We start from the raw sequence: 26,420 nt of genomic DNA, 5'->3' as shown, positions 1-26,420 counted from the left end.
AATTTTTCTGCACTCTGAGGCATTTTCCTCGTTCTGAATCTTCCCCCTCAATGGGCTGAATTCTAAATCGGATGAAATCGTTACCCTGCCAAAGTCATCACCCAGCTGGGGACGCTAGAACGCTATAATGACAGGCGGGGCTAAACGGCAGATTAAAAGACTAATTTCTCGTCATCTGCGCTTTGCCAAATTGTTGTATATAGTCGAATCGTCTCAAAATATGATTCTAATTCACCTAAAAATGCTATTTTAGATTATTTATATGCTGTCACAGGCTGTTTATCCATTTCAATTTTATTAACATTGTACCAATGTATTTATAGTTAGTAGAAAATAATGTTAAAAAATACAATAATTATTCATCATTCAAAATACATCACCAAAAGTAGTGAGTAGCTCTATAAAAGGGTTAAAAGTGTCAACTTTTGAATATCTGTCCACTGACCCTGCAAGGGTTAAATGAAGGACGTTGTCACGCTCTTCTCAGCCTCATTGTAGTGACTTGGATTATTCCACAAGGGGAGTCTTTCTTTTCCCCCGGGTCTCCTGACGCCCCATGCTCATTACTATCCCGCCCTCACCTTTTCACCTCGTCGGAAACTGCGAGGTATTCACGGGTCACACGCGCATCTTCATCCTCGCTTCCTCCTTCCGCGTACTCGCCTCCTCCCTGCCTCCCACCCTCTCTCCATCGCTCCTATCTCTCTTCGCATCCTCTCTGGCTCGTTCTTTCGTCGCCGTATGGACGGACGCGGGCGCGCCGTCTCATCTCCCGGACGTAAAAGCAGGAAAATGCCGCGCGTTAAGGAGGGAACGAGGATGGGCGGCGGGCTTCTGTAGCGTCTTCCTCGCCAAGAAGCTTCTGGTCTCCGGGGGACACAACGGACACATCCAGGATGTCTACGTCGTCAAGTGGAGCCGCTGACGGGAGCCAGAGGAACTCTTGTAAGCAAACTTCCATTTTTTCGTGCGTGTGGAGGGACGTTCCTCAAAAGTAATAGAAGAAAGAAGGTGATGATAACCATAGAACAAGAAGCGGAACCTCCCGCTATGGCTACTTAACGCAGTATCAGCGGTACTGTATTGATATCACCCTAAGTAGGGGTGTAAATCAACATTTTTACTCGGAGCAAAAGATTCAATTCATGGGCCTTCGATCGATTGAACACTTTCAAGGACACTGGACAATATAATAGACAGCTATTCAAAGGTTCATATTGAAAGGTAAAATATCACAAAAACGAACGCCCAGATAATAAAGACATATACAATGAAATCTTCCAGATCCTAAACCTGCTTCGAAATTACACGTAGTCCCCGGTTTACGAACAAGTTCCGTTCCTGCCCTGGCAATGTAACCTGGATTTCCGCATAGGTCGGAATGAATGCTTTATATACTTTAAAACATCCTCTAAATAATTTTTAAAAAGTATCCAAAAACATGAGTTATAAGCAGTGTTGTTAATAACGGCGTTACAATATAACGGCGTTACTAACGGCGTTATTTTTTTCAGTAGTGGGTAATCTAATTAATTACTTTTCTCATCTTGGCAACGCCGTTACCGTTACTGAGGACGGAAAGGCATGCGTTACTATGCGTTACTATATTGGTCGAAAAGTCTGAGGGAGACGGACTCACCGAGACGACAGAGCAGAGCAGGAGTAGGGACGAGGCAAGAAAGTTGTGATGCCGAGCAAATGCGATGCTAGGTAGCTCCAATAATACATGTTGTAGCCGATAGCCTACAAACTACGCCCGCATGTTATGGTAGATATGGTAGACATGGTAGATATCACATGTACTGTACATAGATATAACTAGATGCAAAATGACAGACATGGCACTAAATGAGTTAGTAGACAGCCGCCATCTTAAAGCAGTAGACTTTTTAGGACGGCTCTGTTGTAGAGAACCTTCCTAGCGAACCTAAGTAACTTTTTATCTAAAATACTTCTAAATCGGCAAAATCTTGACTTGAATCTATCTTTAAATGATGAAACAGTTTTAAAACTTTCATATGTCGAAAGTAGAGAGAAGGGAACTAATGCAATAATGGGAGCAATTTTAACAACTTTTAACAGTTGATTCAGGGTAAAGGTAAATTAGGGTAAAGAATTGGGCTCGGGCCAATTGTACCAAAAACCTTCACAAAAAACTTCACATAGTGTGGCCAATGTTTTTTTTTTTTTTTTTGAGGAAAAAAAAAAGTAATTATCACCAATTACTTGGCCAAGTAACTAATTACTCTTACATTCAGGTAATTGAGTTACTAACGCAATTACTTTTTGGGAGAAGTAATTTGTAACTATAATTAATTACTTTTTTTCAGTAAGATTAACAACACTGGTTATAAGTCATCGTACTGTCTTTGTCAAGATGTCGGAGCTAAGTCCTAGCTAGACTGTGAGCTAAGCTCCAGAATGACGATGTCAGGCGTCCGAGTGGTTTGCTGACTTTATTCATCTGCTAATGACATCAACACTTGCAGAATTAACTATACCAAAATGAAATTTAATCAGTTATCTTCAATAAGAGCAATTCAAATTTGCGTTTACAAGTAGCTTCTGATACAGCAATAACAAATGATTAGCATGTATCAGTTAGCTTCCACACTTCATCAAAAACAATCACACAAACTCGACCCAAGTATTCGACCACAACTAAAAACACACAATAAAGAGTACAAATGGGTATATACCCTAATGATGCACCGATACCACTATCTATGGTGGGTAGGCGGGGGGTTGGGCAATCCGGGACTAAAATGGTGGTATCGGTATCGGGTTGTACCAACAAATAGGGCGCCGATACTATTCATCGGTACAGTATTATAACCAGTGTTTGGCACGTTACTTAAAAAAAGTAATTACAGTAGTTATAGTTACTCACTACTTCTTCCAAAAAGTAACTGAGTTAGTAACTGAATTACTGAACTGAATTATAGTAAAAGTAACTAGTTACCAGGGAAAGTAACTATTTCCGTTACATTAAAAAGAAGTTATATGTCAAAGAATTTGAAATTTTCTGAGCAGTATTCAAGTCAGTTGACTAGAGAAGAACAGACAGGTAGTTGTGTTATAGAACTTAATAATATTTATTGCACCTCACCAGCAACAGATTTGTCCTACACTTGAAGTGCAACAAAAATAAACAGATTTGAATTGCTTACCACAGATGTCGACAAAAGCTTTGCCCCGGGACATAAATTACATTTTACATGCACGTTCATTCCTTTAATTTCGACCAACTATAAATAGTGTTTATATCTCCACCTCGTAAAGGACAAATTTTCCTCTGAATGCTCTGCCATCATATCCCTCTGCATCTGTTTTGCGTGTGCGCTGTTCCGGAAAACACCGGCTCTGAAGTTTGTTAAAAAAAAAAAAAAAAAAACTTTATTAACAACAAATACACATATACAAACATAGGGCGAGACAATTCACATATAAACAACCGGCTCTGAAGTAGGTGCGCTATTAGGCTCGAGCATTTATGTCACAGAATGGGTGATCACGTGAGATTTGACAACAACGCAGCCATATTGGAAGCAGGTCTGGCTCGCGGGACATTACACTTTAACTCGCCAGTTCGATAAAGAGACAAACTCGTTACTAAGGTGAAGAACAGATATGTGATCAAACTTAAGGATGTGAACAATGTTGACCCTTACGACCAAGCCAATGGACAACAAATGGAGTAAAGATGTCGACGGGCTTCCACAGTTACGCGAAATGGACATTCTGCTGTATTTATTGTTTGGTGAATGTTACTAAACTCCTCAGCGATTCCGAAATTACAAATCGCTACAAAGCTACGAACAGTTTTGCTGCGGATGGGTGCAGAACCTGCACATTATGACCGTATCAAACGGCAACGCCATCGTTCTTGCAAAGGTAGGCTATGTGTGTTTACTATTTTCATTGCCATGAACCTGAACACGCCCCAAGTCTAGGATGACAAATAAACAGAGCAGAGTAAACTCGCAACAGCTGGTAGTTTCTTCAATTTATTCAAAGTAAGTAACGTACCGTTTTAGACCGTCAGTAACGGTAACGGCGCAAAAAATAATTAGTTAGATTACCCCGTGACTGAAAAAAATAATGCCGCTATGTAACCTCGTTATTTATAACAGCGTTATTCCCAACACTGATTATAACACTTTCTCCTGACGCTGATTACCCACTGTGTTGTGTGATCACACGTGATCACTTTGCATGCCAAGCAGCTATCGCTATAGACCTGCTCCAGACCAATGAGTGCTGGCCATTAGCCGCTCTTAACCAATGCTGGGGCAGCTTTTTCATATGTAGAAAAAACACTCTATGAAAGGAAAATGTCGGGGCTCTGGAAATATTTCAGCATAGAACATTGAGTATAGAGAAGTTCCAAAAAATCGATTATTACATGCATCGCGATTCAACACGTGACGATTGATTACGATTCATAAAGGTTAAAAAACGATTATTTTCCCTCATAACTTTATGGCAGCCGCTCGTAGCAGACCCAAATTCAAGACACGTCTGCCGCCCGGGCACCGTTAACGGGCGCATGCACATTATGATGGATGCTGCCAGTTACTGAGAGAGAGATTTACTCCTTTCTAAAAGACACAGGCAGGACAGAAGCACGGCCCTGCGCAAGTTATTTTTTAGAGCAAGAGGGGAAGAGAGATAGTTCGTTGCTCCTTGTCTTTAAGATGTGCAGCAGTAGTTTTAAGGCATTTCAATTAAAAAATGTCCTGAGTGTGTTGCTAAGACCCGTGTGCATCCATAAGAGGTGAGTACATGAACCCTCGTTTACGGTTTCGCCTTTATTGTTGTTGTTTTTTAGATGTTAATAGTCAGAGCGCTAAGCTAATTAGCTAATTCGCTAACATGTATTTCATATGCAGAACGGGTAAAACCATGATTAAGTACACTATGGGTACTATGGGTATGATTTTATGGGTACACCATGGTACTATAACAAGGGTCGTGATGCAGAAATCGCAGACATCAAGGAGTGGTTGAGATGTTCTTTTTCATATATTTACCCTTTTAAACATTTTTTTTTTTTTTCAAATTTTCTTTGTTTGGATTGGATATTTATCATCTAACATATTGGGGAAAATGCGACAGTAACAAAAACATACAATTAATCTATAGTTATGAGGTAGACATCCGTGACTTTTTTACAGACGTCATTTTGTTCATTGTGACGAAATTTGTTTAAAAGTTTAAAATATGCGAGTGAATGAATTTTTAAAGTTGTTTTTTTAAACCAAATATTAGACATCATTTAATGATTCTCAGCTAAATATGAAAGAAATTTTGAATAATAAATATAAATATTTACCTTTGTTTTATGGCTGGGTTAAAACAAAAGCGGTTGCGCGACGCCTGTAAACGGGGGTTCTCAGGGTAAAATGGACAAATTGAAAATAGTTTGGTGGCTTAATGCGCCATGAGTCTGCTATGGCAGCATATAGACATATTGTTCTATCGAACGCAACAGTTGTTTTGGCTTAAAATACAGCAGTGTCTTTTAAAGAGTAGAGCAAGAGCAGAAACTGCTTTTTCAGTCTTGACTGTGTTTTCCGCCATATACTGTATATAATTTCAAACGAAGTGGTATCGGTATGGTATCGGCCAATACTGCACAGCCAGGTATCGGTTGTGGGGCCAAAAAATTGTATTAGTGCAACACTAGTCGCCTGTGGATGCTTCACAAGCAACAAATGTGAGTGCAGGCTGTCACCTGGAAGTAGCAAGACTGTCGACACAAAATGCCAAACTATTGCATTGTCGGTAGATGCAAGAGTGTTGCAAATTAAGATTTAGCGATCTCTACGTTTAAACTTCCAAAAGAGGAAGCACTTCGTCGAGTCCGGGTGAGATTTGTTTCAAACCAGGAGCGATTTTCGAGAAAGTGGACCAGGGGCTGTCGTGTGCTCACGACATTTGAGTAGTGCTTCGAAAAGTGCAATGTGCTTCGGAATCCCTTGTGGTGCCATCCTACAAAATGGACAGGAATCAGGATTCCAATGGGTACTTCAGGTCCTCTGGTTTGGACTTCCAATGTTGAATAGCAGATGGGCTGTGGTGATGCTAGGCTAGCAGGCAGGTATGGTATCCCCATTCAAAATAGTGTTTAAGAAAAATAAGATTTTCCTATTAGAAATCCATGTCAAATGTGCCAAATGTTTGAAGATTCTTTCTAAAACTTGCAACAGTCATTAACTCATTCACTCCCAGCCATTTTTACCGGAGCAAGGCCCGTCGCTGCCGGCCGTTTTAGTGGATTTTGCAAGGCCCACTGAAAATTCTGTTCTATTGCTATATAAGCATGGAACCCACCAAAAGAAAGATTAGACTAAAAAGTTAGTATATCTTTTTCCAATCTTTAGAAATCAGCATTTGAAAATAGCTTAGTTTGAGCAATGTTCCAATTTCTGATGAAAAAACAGAGAAATTGAGCTTTTTGTATAAGCATATATTTCAAACATAACTTTGACTTTAACACAGCTATTTTTCGCTTTTGTGACATTCCAAACATCTGAATAATGTTTTCGTTCTACAAAATAACATAAACAACAAGACAAACAGAGCTTTTGATCGCAAAGCAACTATTTTTTTTTACGCATAACTAAACTATTGAACTGTTGAAATATTTGCTCACATAACAATGGGGAAGGCTCTCGGCTGCTCCCGGCTGAATGAGGTGGCTCCCAGTAATCTGATGAGTCCGGATCAAGATCGGTCTTACGTTTTTCATCATCTTCATTGTTGGATTCAACCTCAGGCTCAGGAGTAACGCAACGTAAGCTCCGCAGAACACGTGTGGCATCACCGTGTCTCATCAAGATAGATTATTTTGAATCCTTCTTTGACTATGATTTCATTTTCTTTTCAAAACACTCGTCCAGTGTCGTTTGCCTTTTTTTCCCCCTGATCCTTCTCCACCTTTTTCTCAAATTCTCACGCGTCTTCACAAGATCCCTCCAACTTCCGTTTCCTGACTATTTTTCTTCACTTTTTCCTAGCCCGAGATGAGTTCTTACAAAAGGCGCTACTGCCCTCCAGTGGCCAGTTTTATTGCTTTAAAATGAGTTTTGAGCATTGTGCATTGCAGTTTAGGTGCAACAGAACCTAGAGATGCCTCTTTAAAAAAAAAAAAAAAAAAAAAACATAAAAGACGTATCAATACGTTTTTGGGACACTGAAAAAATTAAAAATAGAACGTATTTATACGTTTTGGGGAGCAAATGAGTTAAAGTTGGTTGTTCCCGTGATCCGTTGTAAAAATGTTGCTGTATATATTTCAACATCAATATTTGTTTTGTAATTATCATGTACAGGGGTTGGACAAAATAATGGAAAGACCTAACATTTTGGCATCATAATCATACATAATTGTTAAAGAATGGCATAAGGAACATTCTAAGTCCTATATACCCATTTTGGGCATATAGCCATTCATTTTTTTGTCTGAACTGTTCACATTGCTCCTTTTACTACACAGATGGAAAGGCAGTATGGCTAGCAGCATTATCTGTACCTGCATGTGGTTGGCAGAGTCCTGCTGTTTCTTCGAGCAGGGTCTCTGTCTCCTTCTCCCCCTGCTGTGAGTCTGGGTTATCTTCATCATCCCTGGCAGTATTGTTTATGTCAACAATGACGACAACGAAAATATTCTGTCAACGAACAATTTTTTTCATGACCATGACGGGCCAAAAACGTGGTGAATGCCAGTTTTCGGCCGACGAGACGAACGTGCGACATCGTTTCTGTCATATGTTCACAATGCGTGACATTTTCAAATTGTACGTGGAGTACGTCAGCTTGCATCGTGTCACTCATGTGAGATGTGCTGTCCCTCTCCCTCCTCACCGGAGTTTAGGATGTGTCTCAAACTAGGCTGCGCTCCATCTTGCTTGTTTGGAAACACGGTAAGATTTGTTTTCTTATCTTGGCAAGCGAGAATATGCAATGTCATTTTAGCCTTCCAAGGTCTGTGCTGAGTGATCATCAGATGCTAAATATATTCCGAGCGTTAGCATAGGATTCATTTTAGCATTAGCTTCAGAATGGCGAGCGTCCTTTTAAAACACTGGCCAGGAATTTTTTTAAATTTAATTTAATTTTTTTTAACCTGTCCTGTTCAGCTGCTTGACACGGAGAATGTGAATCTGAGTGTCCTATTGGTCTGAACAGTTTTAATCTGTTACATGGGACTATGATATACTGTACTCCCATTGTGATGATTATTAATTGTGTTTTGTTTATTAGGAGAAAGCAGCGAGGAGGAAGGGATTATGGTAGTGTAGTAGTTATTTTTGAACGAATTGTTTGGAGGAACGAGACCGAACTATTCACCCTCTGCACTGATTCCTTCTTAAGGAAGTTGGGACTTCCCAGATAGAAAATTATAACTCAAGCAGACATGAGGCAGATGTACTACAAATTTGGCCAAATTTTGAAAAATGGATACATAATAGTGTTCCCAGTCTTTGAACAATGTGCTAATTTCAGTATGGATTCACTTGCCGGATCAGCAATCAGTTTGGGCCAGAACTGGACCAAAGTAACAGAAACCATGGGCCGAATATGGCATATATGTTACCTAATCTGGCCCAGATTTGTATCAAAACCATTTTCAGTATTAAATTTAAGGTCCATTTTGTTGGATGTATCATACTGTAATGTGTTTATATTGCGAATTAAATTTGTCTATTAAAAGCAATAATGACACTTCTTTTTCATGCATTTATTAATGCTAACATATGCACCTTAACATTACAACATTGTTTTACACAAAATATTTTAATTGGAACAAGCAACTCCAAATTAAAGATGGCCCATTTTTAGACAGTAAACAACATATTGTATTTGTTAAAGAGCATACGACATGAGAAAAAAAGTCTTAAATGGCATTATTATGTGAATTAGAATCATATTTTGAGACGATTCGACTATATACAACAATTTAGCAAAGCGCAGATGACGAGAAATTGGTCTTTTAATCTGCCGGTTAGCCACGCCTACCATTATAGGGCTTTAGCGTCCCCAACAGGTGGATGACGTCAGCGGTAGACTGGGCTCATCGGTTTTACTATTCAGCCCATTGAGGGGGAATTATTCAGAACGAAGAAAATGCGACGAAGAGAGCCGCAAAATGTCATTCTTTCAGTCTCTCTACTCCAATATTTTTACAGGATATTCTTTTTATCCAAGTATTTTTCCCCAATAGCTATATAAATGGCTTGAGAAGGACCAGTCAGCCCGTCGAGGGGGAACTATTCAAAACGAGGAAAACGCGACGAAGAGAGCTGCAAAATGTCATTGTTTCTGTCTCTTTACTTCAATATTTTTACAGGATATTCTTTTTATCCAAGTATTTTCCCCAATTGCTAAATAAATGGCATGGTCATGACAAATAACAGTCTTGAGCTAAATGGAATATGAAATCATAAAAATGCATTTATTCAGGACGACATGGCAAAATTACTCCATAATGGTCAAAACTGTCGACTTCACCTTTACTGTCGCACCTCCCGAACGACATTTTATGCCACCTAAATCGGACATATGTCATTTCCCTTCCCCGGCTTCGCAGAATGTAAACAAACCAAAAGGCGTGACAGCTAGCCGACATGCTAACCCGAACCAAGTGATGTTTCAAAGTCTTCCAAGCAGAAACTCTCACATAACTAGACTGGATTATTTGACATGACGACTGGGTTGTCGATTGTTTTCGTGGATCGGCAAACCGCCCGGCGGAGAACAATTTACAGTTCGTTCCCCGGAGGAGGGTGGCTGCAGTTGTTGTGCAGCTAACGTGCTGCTAATGTGCATGAGGAGAGCTTTTTACATGCCTATCAATGATCAACGGTAAGTAGTCCTTTATTTAAAGAAAGTTTGTAGAGTTTACTTTGTAATCGCTGTATTGGTATTTGACATAATACAGAACAAGATGTTTACTCACTTCCTCGTAAATCCAATGGTCCAACAGTAAATATCCACAGTGAATGAGAACCTTTTGAAACTCCAAAAAGGCGCATACGCCTCTCCCTCATACAGAATGATTTTTCTGCAGCCGTTTGGCTGGCGTGATGCGAAAAATAAACGTATTAATCCGCAAAATCAGCTGAATCCTTCGTCCTCATACACAACAGTACGCTGTATAGTGAAGAGGACGTCTTCTACCGTACACGTCACAGCGCCCTCCTCCTCAATGCAAGACCGAAGCCGGAAGTCACTCATTTTCATGGCGCGGGATTAAAAAAACTTAATAAATATAACGATCGCTTCCACACACATCCAAGCGGTCCATATCATTCAGGAGCATAAAATACTGCGTGTATTATGAAATAAACATGCTTTTTCGTGTCACATGCACTTTAAGGTTCTGGGGTAGCAGGGGACCCAAGCACAGAGTCGGGAGGCAAACTGGCAGTGGTAACAAGAGTTTATTGATGATGAGAGGGAGTGGCGGATAGTGTCCGAAGAATCCGGTGGGCAGTTTGGTGATAGAACAGGTGAAAGGCAGGCAAGCAGTACAGGATCTAGGGATAAAAACAAAAAGGAGATCAGTATCACCATTACAAGATTCATTCTTAGCTGAATGCTGGAGTCCCAAACTCACGCAGTTGAGTTGTTGATCTGGTGATGATGTGAGGCCAAGGACTGGTTTAAGTAAGCTGCTGACAATGATCACTGGCACTTGGTACCAGGCTCACCTATCTGTCCAATCCTGCAATCAAGGCAGTGACACACATACACACAGACACGGAGGAGGAGCAGGGCCTCAAGGGGCAGGGGCCCCAACAGTATTCCAACATTGAAACATTTTCAGCAATACAGAGTAGATGCTTTCTCCCTCCATATGTTGTTCTGCAATAAATTTTGAATGGCTTAACTTGCAGGAATGGCAGATCACTTGAATACACAGGCCATTTTATTTATGCCCGATTGAATAACTTGTTTAACAATCAAGCATTGACTTCAAAACGTGATTATGACTTTGAATAAAGCCCTTATAATAAAGATTTTCCGTCCATTGAGATGCTGTGTCCCGACTCCTGCGTGTTCTCCTGTTTAGTGTCATAGCGCAGATGCCTCCCTTCAGGGTGCGCGCTGTTGTGACATCACACGTCGACCGTTAAATTTCATGTTTTGAGCGCGTCCGTTCAGCAAGGTCCGCCAGCGAACAGTGGATAACCTATCATTCGGACTGTCAGATTGATGATCCCGGCCGCATCTGATGGACTGACGTTCAGCGGGCGTGATTGCAATGTGAATCTGCCGAGCTGACGCCAGATCTGGCGCACAGTCACCTGCTATCGGGGTAGCGGCAACACAGCCAATCTGGGGCCAGACTAGGGCTGCTATTCAACATTGGAAGTTGAGAAACCAACGTACCCTTCATAGAGTCCTGATTTCTGTCTATTTTCTAGGCTGGCACCGCAACGGATTTCGAAGCACATTGCACTTTTCAAAGTACTCCTCAAATGTCGCGAACACACGACAGCCCCTGGTGCAGGATCTTGAAAATCGTTCCGGGTTTACTCGCGTCATTTCTTTAACATATGTAGAAATGTCCTGACAATGACGCGGTTTGGACACTTTCACAGACTTGTCCCGTGTTCCCCATTGGTTCTTTCGATTTTATAAACCAGACATTTTTGGTCAGCATCGGCTGTCACAATGTTGGTCAAATCATGTTTTGTTCTGGAGGGAGCACTCCTGGTGTCGTAAATGCAGCCAATTCAAGCTCATCAAGACTGTATTTAAGCTCAGGTGATCCAAGAGAAGGGTATAAGGAAGAATCCCGCTGGCTTGGGAAGGAAGAATCCCGCTGGCTTTGTTTCGTTGTCTTATCAGCTCTCTGCCTACCGCTTAGGTTAGTATGTTATTGATCCCCGTCAACCTACTGTCACGGACCCTCCATTTTTTTCTACTTTGAAGTACAACCTTGTTTCCGCAGTAGCGGACCCTAACATTGGCAACAAAATAAACCACACATTTCCAAAAATGGACGATGGACTCTCTTCCTCGGTTCTACTGTCACGGACGCATTGTGTCATTACCCCTTTTCTGCGATCGCGTGTATTTTTGTATAATAAACCCTTGAACCCATCTTTCCGTTGTTTTCTGCTTTGAAGAACAACATTGCTTCCGCAATAGCGGACCCTAACATCGGCAACAAAATAAACCAAGCATTTCCAAAGATGGACAATAGACTCTCTTCTTCAGTTCTACTGTCACGGATGCATTGTGTTATTCTCCCTTTTCAGCGATCGCGTGTATTTTTGTATTTAATAATCCACTGAACGCATCCCTCCGTTGTTTTTTGCTTTGAAGTACAACTTTGTTTCTGCAGTAGCGGACACTAATAGCGGCAGCAAAATAAACCACACATTTCCAAAGATGGACGATGGACTTCCTTCCTTGGCTCTACGATCGCGTAGCAATTTAATTTCGTTATGTTTTCAGTTTAATTTAGCTATTTCCAGCTTGCTATGTTGGTAATTGCGATGTTTTTTTACCGCTTTTCGTCTCACTGCGAAGAGGGAGGAAGTGACGATTGGCCCGCCATGATATTTACATCATCAGCCAGAAATTGTTTTCACATACAACTGCTGCACGGTTAAATCCCTCGATATTCCCGGTGTTTCGGGGTGTGTGAAAGAGGCTTGAATATGATAAATAAATGCCTATAAAACCACTATGCCACTGTATTATTTCAAAACAGAATTATGGAAGATTTCATTGGATATTTTTAATATCTGAGCGTTAGTTTTGATGTGAAATTTCACCTTTTAAACTGATCAGACCATATGGACACGCAGATTCCTATTCTCCATGTCTAAGCAGTGGAACAGGACAGGTTAAAAAAATAAAGAACGCAAACTATGGACTTTCCTCGTCTAAATACAGCCTTAATATTGTTTTCGAGTAGCGCTTGGAACGAATTCAGCCATTTACATGTAAAACGTGATTCATTGTATGAAAAAAATTATGATGCTAAATCCACTTCGGAATGAATTCATTTCGTGTCTTGAGGTATCAGTGTACTGCATGGGTGTCCAAACCTGTCCTCAAGGGCCGCTGTGGGTCCTGGTTTTTATTCCTACCAATTGAGCAAAGACGCAAAAATGAAGGAAAAATACTTATGTACATTCATGGACGCACACAGATCAATGTTCCTTGCACATCTCAACTCGGCTCAAATGTGCGCCCGCGATCCTCATGCGTCCAAAAACACTAAGAGCATGTGACTCAAGACCAAAACAGGAAGTAACTATGAGTGGTTACCATGGAAATGAAAGCGTACTTCGGAAACGTTCCTATATTTTCTATTCAAAATGCTCTTCATACATGACTACAACCCCTAGCAAAAGTATGGAATCACCAGTCTCGGACGAGCACTCACACGGATATTTTATCATGTAGAACAAACTCAGATAAAAATCTTGAAAAAAATAATGAATTAGTTCAAAAGTGCAATTCTTTAGCATTCAGAAACACTAAAAGAAATGAATAAAAAACATTGTGGTGGTCAGTAAATCTTACTTTTACAGAGCAAGTGCAGGGAAATATATATGAAATCACTCCATTCTGAGGAAAAAAAATATTGAATCATGAGAAACAAAGAAATAACAATAATCACATATCTCATTGCTGTGGACCTTTTTTTTTTTCAATTTCCACCACAGGTTTTCAATAGGGTAGAGATCTGGGCTATTTGCAGGCCATGACATTGACTGGATGAGTCTTTCTCCAAGGAATTCTTTAACAGTTTTAGCTCTGTGGCATGATGCATTGTCATCTTGTAAAATGACAAACATATTTTTAATTGAAGGGATAAGAAAGCTGTCTAAAATTTCAATGAAAACTTATTATATAATAACTGTAATAAATGTAATGTAATAAATGTAAACATTTATTGAAGATTTAACCACAGCCATCTCCCCAGTGCCTTTGCCTGACATGCAGCCCCATATCATCAAGGACATAGGGAATTTTGATGTTTTCTTCAGGCAGTCATCTTTGTAAATCTCACTGCAACAGCACCAAACAAACGTTCCAGCATCATCACCTTTTCAAGGGTCAATAATCTGCATTGGACAAGGTGTCAAGAGTCAAGAATCAGCCATATTTTTTTCCTCAGAATGGAGTGATTCCATATATATTACCTTGCACTTGCTCTATAAAAGTAACATTACTGACCACCAGTTTTTTATCCATTTCTTTTAGTGTTTCTGAATGCTAAAGAGTTGCACTTTTGAACTAATTCATTATTTTTTCAAGCTTTTTATCTGAGTTTGTTCTACATGATAAAATTTGTGACTGAGTGCTTGTCCGAGACCTGGGATTCCATACTTTTTGCTAAGAGTTGTATCATATTCTTCATTCTACATACATTACGAGGCAAAAACAAAATCCTAACGCACAGACACTAAGGAAACTAATTTTAATCAGATTGCTGGTTTGGGAAAATGAACACGTTAGATTGCTACTTAGTAACGCGGTATTGACAACACTGGCTAATACAAGTAGCAATTCTGTCTACTCTTGCCGAGGGAGATTTAACACAAACAACTTAATTTGAAAAAAAAAAAAATTATGCCAGGTGACAGTAATTGTGTGTTGGCGGGCGTGTGGTGATGAGCGCTCCAATTTGTTGTTGCTGTAAAGAGTAACAACTATTGAGTGCATGTGGGATGCGGCGGCTTCGTAGTGGCCTTCAGCGACACACAAACTTGTGTGTGCTGAAAAGTGGGTGATTGATAACATGATGTGACTCATTTTGACTCATCTCTTTCTCTCTCTCTCTCACACACACACACACAAACTCGACACAAGATGATAGCGGAGGTGGGAGGGGGGTGCTGGCTTGATGGAATGGCCCTTTTATTGCTTCCATTATTCCCATCATCCCTCCCTCCTTCCTCTCTTCTCCTCCAGGCTTTCATCCCCCTTCCCCCCTCTGCCGCCGTTGTGTTATTTATTTACCCACAATGCCTTGCTCGGTCTCGCCAGGGTTGAGCCGTAATGATGTGATCGGGCGCCAGCCGTTACAAAAAGTGAGTTTTGTGCGGTTAGTTTATTCCTAGGTGGGAATGATTGGATGACAATTCTTCACTGCTGTTGACAATGATAGACGTCTAATCATCCTGAAATTAGTTTATGACTAGAAGACGTCCAATCCATTTGGAGTGGGAGGGTTGGCAGTCAAGTTAGGTCTGTCTTCTTCAATGTCCCGCTTTGCTTCCACTAGCTTTTGGGAATAGACCCTACTCACCTACGTCACAAAATGACGTGTCGCTGTATCCGGCCGCCATATTGTCCGTATTTTTTAGACCTATTCTCATTGTTTTCAATTGGTCGTGCAAGTTATAGAGCAATTCATGGAAGCCCCGGTGTTATCTGACGCCGTAAACTCATTGGATGCGTAGCATAAAAGGCGGAAAAGTTTCAGTTTATCCATTCGCCAGATCCATATTTGATGCCTAAATCGATGTTTTTGCCTGACCCTGATATTTACAACTATTTTGTCCACACAAAATCAGCCTATTCTCACGAAAGTTTGAAAAACTTTAAGAGCTTGGAGGCTGATAAATGCTACGTTGCTGGTTGGGTGAAACAGGTCCTCGTACACGAAAATTCGGCAGGAATCTTGTGCTCGGGAAGGTGAGTTACGAAATTTTCAATTCAAAATCTTTTGTTCTTGCTAACATCCACTGTCAAGTCTAATGTATTTCATGTCATTTGTCAATGGAGCTAGGGCTTTTAATGTTTATATGGTTTAGCGATAGCACTCTCACTACATACATATATAATATGTAATAAATATGAAGTGCGATAGCACTACTCCAGATTGTCCCTAGTTGAATTTATTTTTTGGCTTTTGACCTCAATAGTGAAATTGTAAATTAATTGTATGACAACTGTCTTATTATCCCCTTATAATTATATATTTTCAGGTAGTTCATTCACAACGTCTGAGTGTATGTTGTCGGCGATTAGCCTAGCAATGATCTTAATTGTGGTTGTCAGCCCCAAACCCTCTAAATATATATTGAATGCATCTTACCAGATATAAAATGACTACTACATAATCTGTGGTAGTCGTTTGGAGCCCAGTTTTCTCGTCGAATTGCAGCAGTCAATCTCGCTCTCCTCTCCGGGTCTCTCGGAATACGGTAAAACTTCAAGTCTCTCAGTCTATCTTCTCTGTTTTTGCAACCGACCGCCACACACGACTTCACCATTTTGATTATTAATGTTAACGAGCAGAAAAACACGCCATAATAGGAGGAATTTACGAAACTCTAATGCATTAACATGACGAGTATAGGGACAACATGGCGCGGGGGCGTGGCTGTGACGTCACGTTAGTAGGGTCTATAGTAGAAATGCATATGGCGGAAAACACAGACAAGGCTGAAAAAGCAGTTTCTGCTCTTGCACCCTCTTTAAAATAAACTGCTGTATTTTAAGCCAAAAAAACTGTTGTGTTTGGTAGAACAATACAGTATGTCTATATGCTGCCATGGCAGATTCATGGCTCAATAAGCCCCAAACTATTTTTAATTTGTCCGTTTTACCCTGGAAACCCCTATTTACAGACATCGCGCAACCGCTTTTGTATCAACCTAGCCATAAAAAGAAGGTAAGTAATCCTATTTATTATTCGAAATGTCTGTTATTTTTAGCTTTGAATCATTAATTGATGTCTAATATTTAGTTTAAAAAAAAAAACGACTTAAAAAAAATTATTCACTCGCATGTTTTAAACTTTTAAACAAATTACGTCACAATGAAAAAATTGGTGTCTGTAAAAAAGTCACGGATATCTACCTTATAACTATTGCTTAATTTTATTTTTTTTCATTACTGTTGAATTTTCCCCAATATTTTAGATGATAAAGAATCGATCCAAACAAAGAAAAAATGAAAAAATATGTTTAAAAGGGTAAATATATGAAAATGAAAATCTCGATTACTCCTTGATGTGATTTCTGCATCGTGACCCTTGTTACATTACCATGTTGTCACCCTAAATCCAGCTGCGACCATTCACAGCTGGGTCTTGACACTCGGTGATACATGCTACATGGAGTTTTTGGATCGAAAAGAGTTAAGTACGCGATAATATCTCGTTAAAATCATGGCGCCTTTATTCAGGCTCTCACGTGCTCTCACCTCCAGTTAGGGTTTTCCTGTTTCAATTGTTTTTTTCTTTTTTAATGCCCTACTGTTCAAATTTTTCTTCCCCCAGAAAATTGAGATTTTAAGCTTTCAAATTATGTATCACACACGCATATAGGACAGTTTTGAAATTTGGCCAAATTGGGGGTCTCAGAGTGGAACTTCAAGTACCCAGAGTGTTTGCCACCATATACTGACATCACACGAAAGGACGGTTCGTTCTAAAATTTTGGAATAAAGTGCGCACCGATCGGATTATCAATCGGCATCACTACTCTTCTCGTTTGGAGTAGAATCGTGATCGGAATGGGCTTAGAAAATTTCGAATGGGGTGTCATTGACTTCATGATTATATTGACGGGGTCACAATCAACATACATTGCGCCACGCCTTCAAGTAGGGGGCCATGCCACACTCAGCTTCGACACATGCAGCGATCCAACGCCGGATTTAGGTTGAAAAAGTAGGAAAGCTGTACCGCATTCAAACAGGAAGGATTGTCTCAGGGGTGATTTGTTCGAGGATTCAAGGTAACTGTTATATTTTTGGGACCATGCATGCATTTTGAAACGTGAAAAAAAAAATCAATGGGAGGAATGAACCGTGACGTTATTGGCATCATTCTTTGACATATTTATGTAAAATAAATGCTAACTGCCATTTTTTCCTCTTTTAACAAAGAATGGAGGCTGTTTTACGTTCATATTTATAAAGAATTCAGGGTTTTAAGCATTTATTCACAAGAGTTTTCACCGGAAAAGCTCTGTTTACATATGGCGACCGCTGGCTACATTCACGAAAAGACATCGTACGTCAACAAATGTATGTAATAAAATGCTAACTAATGCTAATTTTTTTTTTTTCATTATAAGCAGTAATCGAGACTGTTTAGCGTCCATATCTATAAAGAATTCAGGGACTTAAGCATTTATACACAATCATTTTCACCGGAAATGCTCAGTTTTCATAAGGCAATTGGTACATTTGCTTACTGACTAGCATCATAGTTCGCAATATTTACATAAAATAAATGATAACTGCACGTTTTTTTTTTTTTTTGCTTTTAACCAAGAATTGAGACCGTTTTATGTCCATATGTATAAAGAATTCAGGGATTTAAGCATTTATTCACAAGAATTTTCAACGGAAAAAGCTCTCTGTCTGTGATTCCACTCGGTCAGCTTTGACGGCCACGCCAACAATGCAGGCCCCCTATTAATCGGCCCTCTGCCCCGTCAATATATTATTAAGTCTATGGGGGTGTCTACATAAAGCCAGTGGCGTTGCTGGGGTCTCTTGGGCTCCAAGCAAAAAAAACAAAACAAAAAAAAAAACACTGGGCCCCCCCCCCCACTCCACCTATGCACACTGCAAACATTAGTTTTTTTGCACACCTAATTGCACAAAAAATAAGTAAACAATGTACAGTGGTACCTCTACATCAGAGGTTGCGCTAGACATTTTCGTTGTCTGTCATTTTGACTGACAGGGTCATAAAAATCCGGTCATAATCTATTTTTACCCGTCACTTAAATTTTTAAAATGATAATGATGACATATTCAATAGTATTTAGTTTTCATTCATTTTTAATTAATATTGTAACGCTTGCTTGGCGGCGAAAAATTAGACACGGAAGTCGTGGTATTTTTCTCCCTCTTTTTACTCTGCTTACCGCCAACAACACCAACAAAACAACAACTCCGCCCCCAAAGAAAAAGAGGCAACTATATAGACCCCAATCACCAACGTCACACAATGATCTTAATTGTGGTTGTCAGCCCAAAATCTTCTAAATATATATTAAGTGCATCTTACCAGATATAAAATGACTACTACATAGTCTGTGGTGATCGTTTGGTGCCCAGATTTCTTGTCGAATTACAGAAGTCCATCTCGCTATCCTCTTCGGGTCTCTCAGAATACGGTAGAACTTCAAGTCTCTCCGTCTATCTTCTCTGTTACTGCAACCAACCGCCACACACGCCTTCACCATTTTGATTATTAATGTTAACGAGCAGAAAAACACGCCGTAATAGGAGGCATGTACGTAGCGGTAATGTGTAAACACGAAGAGCTGACACACAATATGGCGGCTCCAGTCAGGGGGGCGGAGTTGTGACGTCATGTGATTGGGGTCTATACACAGGCGGCAATCTAGTCCACCAATTGGATGATGCGCTGGCACACCGGGTGCACCAATAATAACTTCGCGTTGATGTGTCAATCACGGTGCCGCCGCCAGACTCCGGTGATACTACAATATTCTGACAGAAAAGCCAACGACGTCATCCATTAAGAGAGACAATAGCTAATTAATATGCTCACTCGCCACCCTGTGGTCTGGGGTGTGAATTACAACCTGTCAAAATGACGGACTTCAGTTTTTTCCGTCACCGTTTTAAAAAACCGGTCAACGACGGAAAATATTCGGTTAACGCGACCCCTGCTCTACATATAAATTTAATTCATTCCAGGACCTGGTTTGTAAGTCGAAATAGTCGTATGTCGAGCGGAATTTTCCCATAATAATACAGGTAGTCCCCGGGTTACGATATACTTGACTTACTCCACTTTCCGACGCAGGAGTCTCGTCAGCTATTTTATTTTATCTCCCATAAACAGTACCTTAAAGACAGTGGCGCCACCAGGGGGTGGCCGTGGCCACTGTAAATAGGAAATTAATTAAAGCATTACTGTTCTTCTCGATGCTTTTTGGCTGACGCAATCCTTAAACGAGGGAGAAAGAAAAGGCGAGCGGTCGACGGTAGCGAACTCCGTGCTACTTTTTGTTGTTGTTGTTCAAACTCCTAAGAAGACTGCATTAAGGGTGCATTAACAAGTTTGGAGAAGAACATTTTAGCTCCTTGTGGATGTGAGCCCACGAGGTTTGTTTACATTTTCTTATCTACCTGTCAAGTTGTACGGTTTCGGCGTAATTTGTACAAGTGAGCACTGATTTTTAAATGTGTACGCCATACGTTCAAAATCTGTACGTTTATCGTGCATTACGTTTTTTTTTTCTCCGTTCGGATTTTGTCACCGTTTCGGGACCGAGACAATGTGCGTCCCCGTTACTACGTTGCTTGAATGACGCGAGAAAAGTCAGAGACACTGAGAGAGAAGAGTGTTTTGACGCTGTAGCAAACGCGATGCTAGGCTAGGTGGCTCTAATATTTCCTGACTGTACCCGACAGCCTACAATCTACCCTTAGATATCAAATGCTGATAGAACTACATGCAAAATGAGACGGCGGCGTTAATAAACAGCCGCAATTTTGAAGCAGTATACTTCTCAGAAAGGCTCTGTTGTAGTGAACCTTCCGAGCAAACTTAAGTAACTTTAATACTCCTAAATTGGCAAAATCTTGACTTGAATCGATCTTTACATGATGAAACCGTTTTAAAACTTAACAGGTCGAAAGTAGACAGAAGGGAACTAATGCAAAAACGGTAGCAATTTTAACAACTTTAACAGTTGATTCACAACATTAAACAATTTCCAAACATAGCAAAGGTTACTATGTTTGTTGTTTTTTTTTTGATGAAAAAAAAAAAAATACATGAAAGGTAACACCAGTTACTTTGCCAAGTAACTAATTACTCTTACCTTCAGGTAACTGAGTTACTAACGCAATTACTTTTTGGGACAAGTAATTTGTAACTAATTAATTACTTTTTTAAAGTAAGATTACCAACACTGGTCATATAGATGAAGTCTGCAGAATGAAAAGTGACGAAAGCTAAGATTTCATTCTGCCAATTTGTTGCCAAACACAATTTGCCTGCAACTATTGCTGATCACTTCTCAGAATTAGCAAAAGAAATGTTCCCTGACTCAAAGATTGCATCGGTAAGTTAATTTTATCACGTGACTTTTTTAAAATTTATAATTGGACACACTAACGAACTACCCTTAAGTCAACTTGAATTGCGAGCTGAAGTGCCATGAAGTGCAGCCATCAAGACATGATAGAAATCGCCAAAAGTGCTACATACAATTATAACAAAAATCACTGTTAAATTTTGGTAATCATGACATTGCTGATTGATTGTTCTTTGATTGCACCAGGTTATATGTTACAATATTATAAATAAATAAATCATATTATTTTTAAATTTGAGTTTTATTATTGTTTCATATTGCACGCTATATACAACGTTGTAAGATTAGTCACCAATTTGTAAGGGCATACGTCACTATTTGTATGATTGCCAACGGCCTTGGGTTGACAGGTATGATCTCTGTATTTTTTCTTAAGTGTATTTTTCGTTGTGTATGTGTTTGACCAGTTCTCACGGGTTGCCAAGGCTTGTCAAGAGTTGTCAAGAGCGATTTAAACCCTGATTTTTAATCAAACTTCGTGTCGTGCTCATTGCAACATCTGGAGGGAACTTCATAATGAAAACCTTAAATTATGGCTTTTAGTTTTGGTGTGCCACCCCAAGATTTTAAGTGGCCCCATCTGTGAAAAATTTCTGGAGGTGCCACTGCTTCAAGACCAAATGTGGAGTAATTTCATAACATACCAAATAGGGTCACAATTAAAGTAGTTAAACATTGTCCAACAAATAAACCATGAAAAAAAGAATTTATATGTTGTATATTTGATTAAATAATCGCATTTCTGAAGTTCGAGCCTGAAAGGGGACGAACCCGGAAGTGATACGTCACACCGGGAACAGCGATGGCAGCTCCATACATATGGCCGCCATACAAAGCCCTTCAAACAATGATTCAAACAGCGATATAAGTGATAGATCGAGCGCAAGGGAGGAAATCCAAGTTTTTGAAGAGTTGGAGGAAGAAGAGGAGGTTGGAATTTTATGTTGGACCTAACGTGTATTAGCCAGACGCTAATCAGGATGCAAACAATGTGCCTGGACTACCTGACATGGAATGGAGACAAGACCCATCGAGATTACAAGATTGGTAAGATATAGGCTGTTATTATTTTCATGATTTGAAGATGCAGGCATTTGCACATAATTTTATGTTTTTGTCCATCTGATGACATTGTTAAAAAAAAATAATAATCAGACTTCATGTTCATTTTGGCAGATCCGGCAGCTCTCGTGCATATAAAATAATAATATAAAAACGTTGGGGGGAAAGAAGGAGATGAGTCGTTGATGGCTTTCTCCACTTTATTGTAGCAACAATAAGAAAACAAAATAATAGCGGACTGCCGCCACATTCGACCGCAAAGTTTTGCTTCTCGCTCATCTCCCCCTCGCCTCCTACTACTCACAGCTCTCCAGTCCCAGCATCTCTTAAACGGATCGTGCATAGTGTCTTGTTATGAGCTTTTTGTTGACAAAGGTATCGAACACACGACGTGCTGACAACTTTGTTTCTTTATTAACACACGGAGCTAACAGTACGAACACAGCTTGGGGCTCTCGGCAGGCTGTGCGGAGCGATAGATATAGCCTGTGCCTCTCTATCACGCTTCCACATCACGTGGCCAAAACAAGAGTAACGTTGCGTGCACTTCAGGGTACTTCGAAAAACATTATATCAGAATATTACACGCAGTTACGACATTACAGTATAAAATAAAAATAATAATGGTGCACTGAGAAGCTGGACCAACAAATCACACTCCTGACATTTAAAAAAAAACAAAAAAAACTTGAAATTTGCAGCATCTTGGGAGCAAGCAGCCAGGTATTTCAACATGCCAAAAACGACTTGCATTTACTGTCTTTTTCAAAAAGAAGGAAGATGGTTCAAAACGAGTCAGAAAGCACATAGAAAAGAAAGAAAAAAAGGAAAGTCCCACAGCATGATGATTGGGCATTTGCGTTTTGTTTTCAGCACCATTTTCTGCATAATGTAATGTCCGTAACTGTGTGCGGGCCCATGAAGAGGCCATCGGACAGCAGAGTGGTGATGTAGCGGGAAGTGAGGAGAAGAGTGCGGCGTGAGAGCGAAGTTGGCGGTTGCATGTTGCAGCAGTCCGCTGTTATTTTTGTTATTTAACTGTTGCCACAATAAAGTGAAGGAAGCCATCATTCACTCCTCTCCTTTCTATTTCCCTATTCAGGTTATTACAATATGTTCTGGGACCTGTCCACATGCCGTCATCCCTGCACTTTACTTTGCGTTCTGGCACCTTATGATTTAGAAATTAAGCACTGTTCCACAACAGTTGGCAGCTCTGCTTTGACAAAGTCATCAGTCATCTATCCAAAAATCACACCTACTTTTTTGCAAATCCTTGATCATAAGCAGACTTAGTTGAGGAAGCAGGCATCTTCGAAGTCCTTGTAGCAGAGAACACGACTCGATGATGGCGTGAAATTCATTCACTTAGTGCGAACAAAAGATGTCCATTTACATTCCCTGCTATCCTTCAGCCACTCATACAGCTTTTCTTTAGATTGAAAACAATACATCGCCACACACCGCCGTGGCATCTTACCGAGAAGCAATGCAACAATACTGTGTGTATGGCGGACTTCCCTTGCAGTTCTCGGTGTGACGTCAATTCCGAAGATATCTGAAGATTGTCGAAGAAAAGCATTTTCGTTGTCAATGGCGTTGCTATGGGTTAAACAAAGAATCTGGAAGGGTTGCGTTTAAAAAAAAAAAAAAATCACGAAAATATGCTTATAATTGTTTAGCCATTGATATTATTCAAAAACATGGTTGGCCAACCTTACTTTACATTTGGCCTTTAATGTACAGTGTGTGCTTTAACTAAAACAGTCCAACATTGATCAAACATTTATAGGTTTTCATATTTTAATGAAGATAGCATGCAAACAATGACAGAAAGGGGAAAAATACGTAAGAGAACCCTCTGCCTGAAGAGACTTAAAGAGCAATTGAAACCATTTTTTACCAAAGAATTTAAGTCAGGTGTGTTCCCAATCACTGGTGAGTTGTTTAAGCTGCCCTGCCCACTATAAAACACACACCTGGAAAGAATTGTCTTGATGAGAAGCATTGTCTGATGTGAATCATGGCTCGGTCAAAAGAGCTGTCTGAAGACCTGCAATCATGGATTATTGTTTTGCATAAAGCCAGGAAAGGATACAAAGCCATTTCTAAAAGTCTGGATGTTCATCAATCGACAGTCAGAGAAGTTGCTGACAAATGGAAAGAGTTTGGCACTGTTGCTTCTCTCCCAAGGAGTGGCCGTCCACCAAAGATGACACCAAGAGTTCAGCGCAGAGGTAAAAAAAAATAATCCTTGAGTGTCTTCTAAAGACTTACAGAAATCCCTGGCACAGTCCAATATCTCTGTGCACACATCAACTATATGTAAAACTATGGCCAAGAATGGTGTTCATGGGAGGACTCCCCAGAGGAAGCTCATTTAATGTTTGCAGAAAGGCACTTGGAAACTCCACAAAAGTTTCGGCAAAATATTTTGAGGACTGAATAAACCAAATTTGAATTGTTTGGGAGTAACATACAATGTCATATGTGGAGAAAAAATGGAACAGCTCACCAACATCAACACCTCATCCCCCCTGTGAAGCATGGTGGAGGGAGCATCATAGAATAGAATATTAAATGTCATGGTTCACTTACCTTTTATTCCCTCTTCTGTCATTGTTTGCATACTATCCCCATTAAAATATGAAAACCTGTAAATGTTGGGGGTGGTTTTAGTTAAAGCATACACTGTTTTTTCATCTGTGTGATTTTGACAAAGATCAGATCACATTTGATGGTGATTTTATGCAGAAATGTGAGAATTTCCAAAAGGTTCAGATACTTTTTCCTACCACGGTATGTTCTTCTTCGTGTGTACATGCTACTATGCTTCCTGTGCCAAAAATAAAAGCATGTATTACAAAACAAAAATCAACAGTATAAAAATAAAACAACCCCCCCCCCCCCCCCCCCCCCAAAAAAAAAAAAAACAAAACGCTGGAGACAAAATGGCAGACGAGAAATCGGGTACGTTGTAACCCGGGGACTCCCTGTATAAAATAGGTAATAATAATAACTAGGCCTGCAAGCAGGACTGAACGGGTCCTCGCAATCTAGCGCAACTCGGACAGTGTGCAGGTCAGGGTGGTGGCAGATCGTCCTCTCTAATCATCTCATTAGAACCTAACATGCTCGAAAGTCGCCTCTTTACATTCACACACCTAAGAGATAAAAACCCCTATTGGAGAGAGTACTACAAAAAAGGAGCGAATAAAGGGTCGTCACGGCAACAGACAGAGACATGTGGACATGGGCCGTAAAATAAGTATTTCAAAAGGTCTTGAAACTACAATGACCAACCTGAAAAGAACTAGACATATATTAGAAAAATGAGTGACTTTCTATTGCCACTAGTTGGCGCTGTAGGGTTGATGCAAATGACCCCTACAGGACCCTTCAGAGTATGACTCAACAAGCACGAGATGTTTGGCGCAGATATGTTGTAGAAGTTATGACTGTTCAAAACTTGTGGTGAGATGAAATGGCTTCAGTCATTTTCACTTCTCCTGTTGGACTCTTCTGCTTCAACCAAAACTCAGTATTTTTCATCAGGCACCTGAACACATGTCTTATGGCTCCCCTGATGCAGGTTTCAGGTGAATATATTTTTTTCCTTGGAGGAGGAGCCTGTTTAGTAAAAAAAGGCATTTCCTGTTCCCACTAGGGGGCGCTAGGCCTAATGGGTAATGTTTCAATGGACTCGTGTTAAGGGTTGGATCCCGCACATACATGCCAGATATGAAAAATTCATTTGCCCTGAAAAAAAATAATAAATAAATAATATTAATAATCCTTTGCAAAACAATAGGGCCTTCGCACGCTTAGTGCTCGGGCCCTAATACAGTAATGTAACTAGGCTGTTTCTAATGTGGCTGTTGTGTTTTGCATGCTGTTGCTGAGCGTACCGTGTGACTGACGTGAGAGTGAGAGAGGTGTGGAAGAGATCGAAGTTTTTACTTTTCATTTTCTGTTTTTGTGGCCTTGAGCCACGTTGTCTAGCTAGTTCACTCACACGTACACCACACACATATTTTTTCGATCACTTCCTTCTTAAATTTCATGGTAAGCGTCACCTTTTTCCACTTTTCTCCACCTGCACTAACCTTCTTGGGACCTATGTTGATTTATCTCACAAGAAAATCCACAGTGCGGCCAGCATGTTGCCTGGTACACCAGACTCACCGCTGTTCCAGCTATTGAGCCTGGCCACCATTCACTCGGATACAATTTCCAGGGCGGAGCAAGCCACAGCAAACAGACAGCGGAGTGGACCAA

General features: G+C 40.2%; 1 protein-coding gene across 2 annotated transcripts in view; it reads left to right on the top strand.

Annotated features, from left to right (window-relative positions):
* The first annotated feature begins 574 nt into the window (after window positions 1-574).
* The window catches only part of LOC130910637 (dysbindin-like), a 48,219-nt gene continuing 22,373 nt past the window's right edge, over window positions 575-26,420 (top strand). Inside the window, exon 1 of one of the 2 annotated variants that reach the window (XM_057828099.1) lies at window positions 575-945. In XM_057828099.1, the coding sequence (XP_057684082.1) occupies window positions 897-945 (49 nt within the window). In that variant the 5' untranslated portion in view covers window positions 575-896. The remainder of the gene's footprint in view (window positions 946-26,420) is intronic. The other variant, XM_057828101.1, reaches the window with a different exon arrangement.

The sequence above is a fragment of the Corythoichthys intestinalis genome, chromosome 22 (genome assembly GCF_030265065.1).
Source record: "Corythoichthys intestinalis isolate RoL2023-P3 chromosome 22, ASM3026506v1, whole genome shotgun sequence".
Lineage (NCBI taxonomy): Eukaryota > Metazoa > Chordata > Actinopteri > Syngnathiformes > Syngnathidae > Corythoichthys > Corythoichthys intestinalis.
The sequence above is the reverse complement of the archived record's forward strand: the minus strand, read 5'-3'. Positions and strand labels throughout refer to the sequence as shown.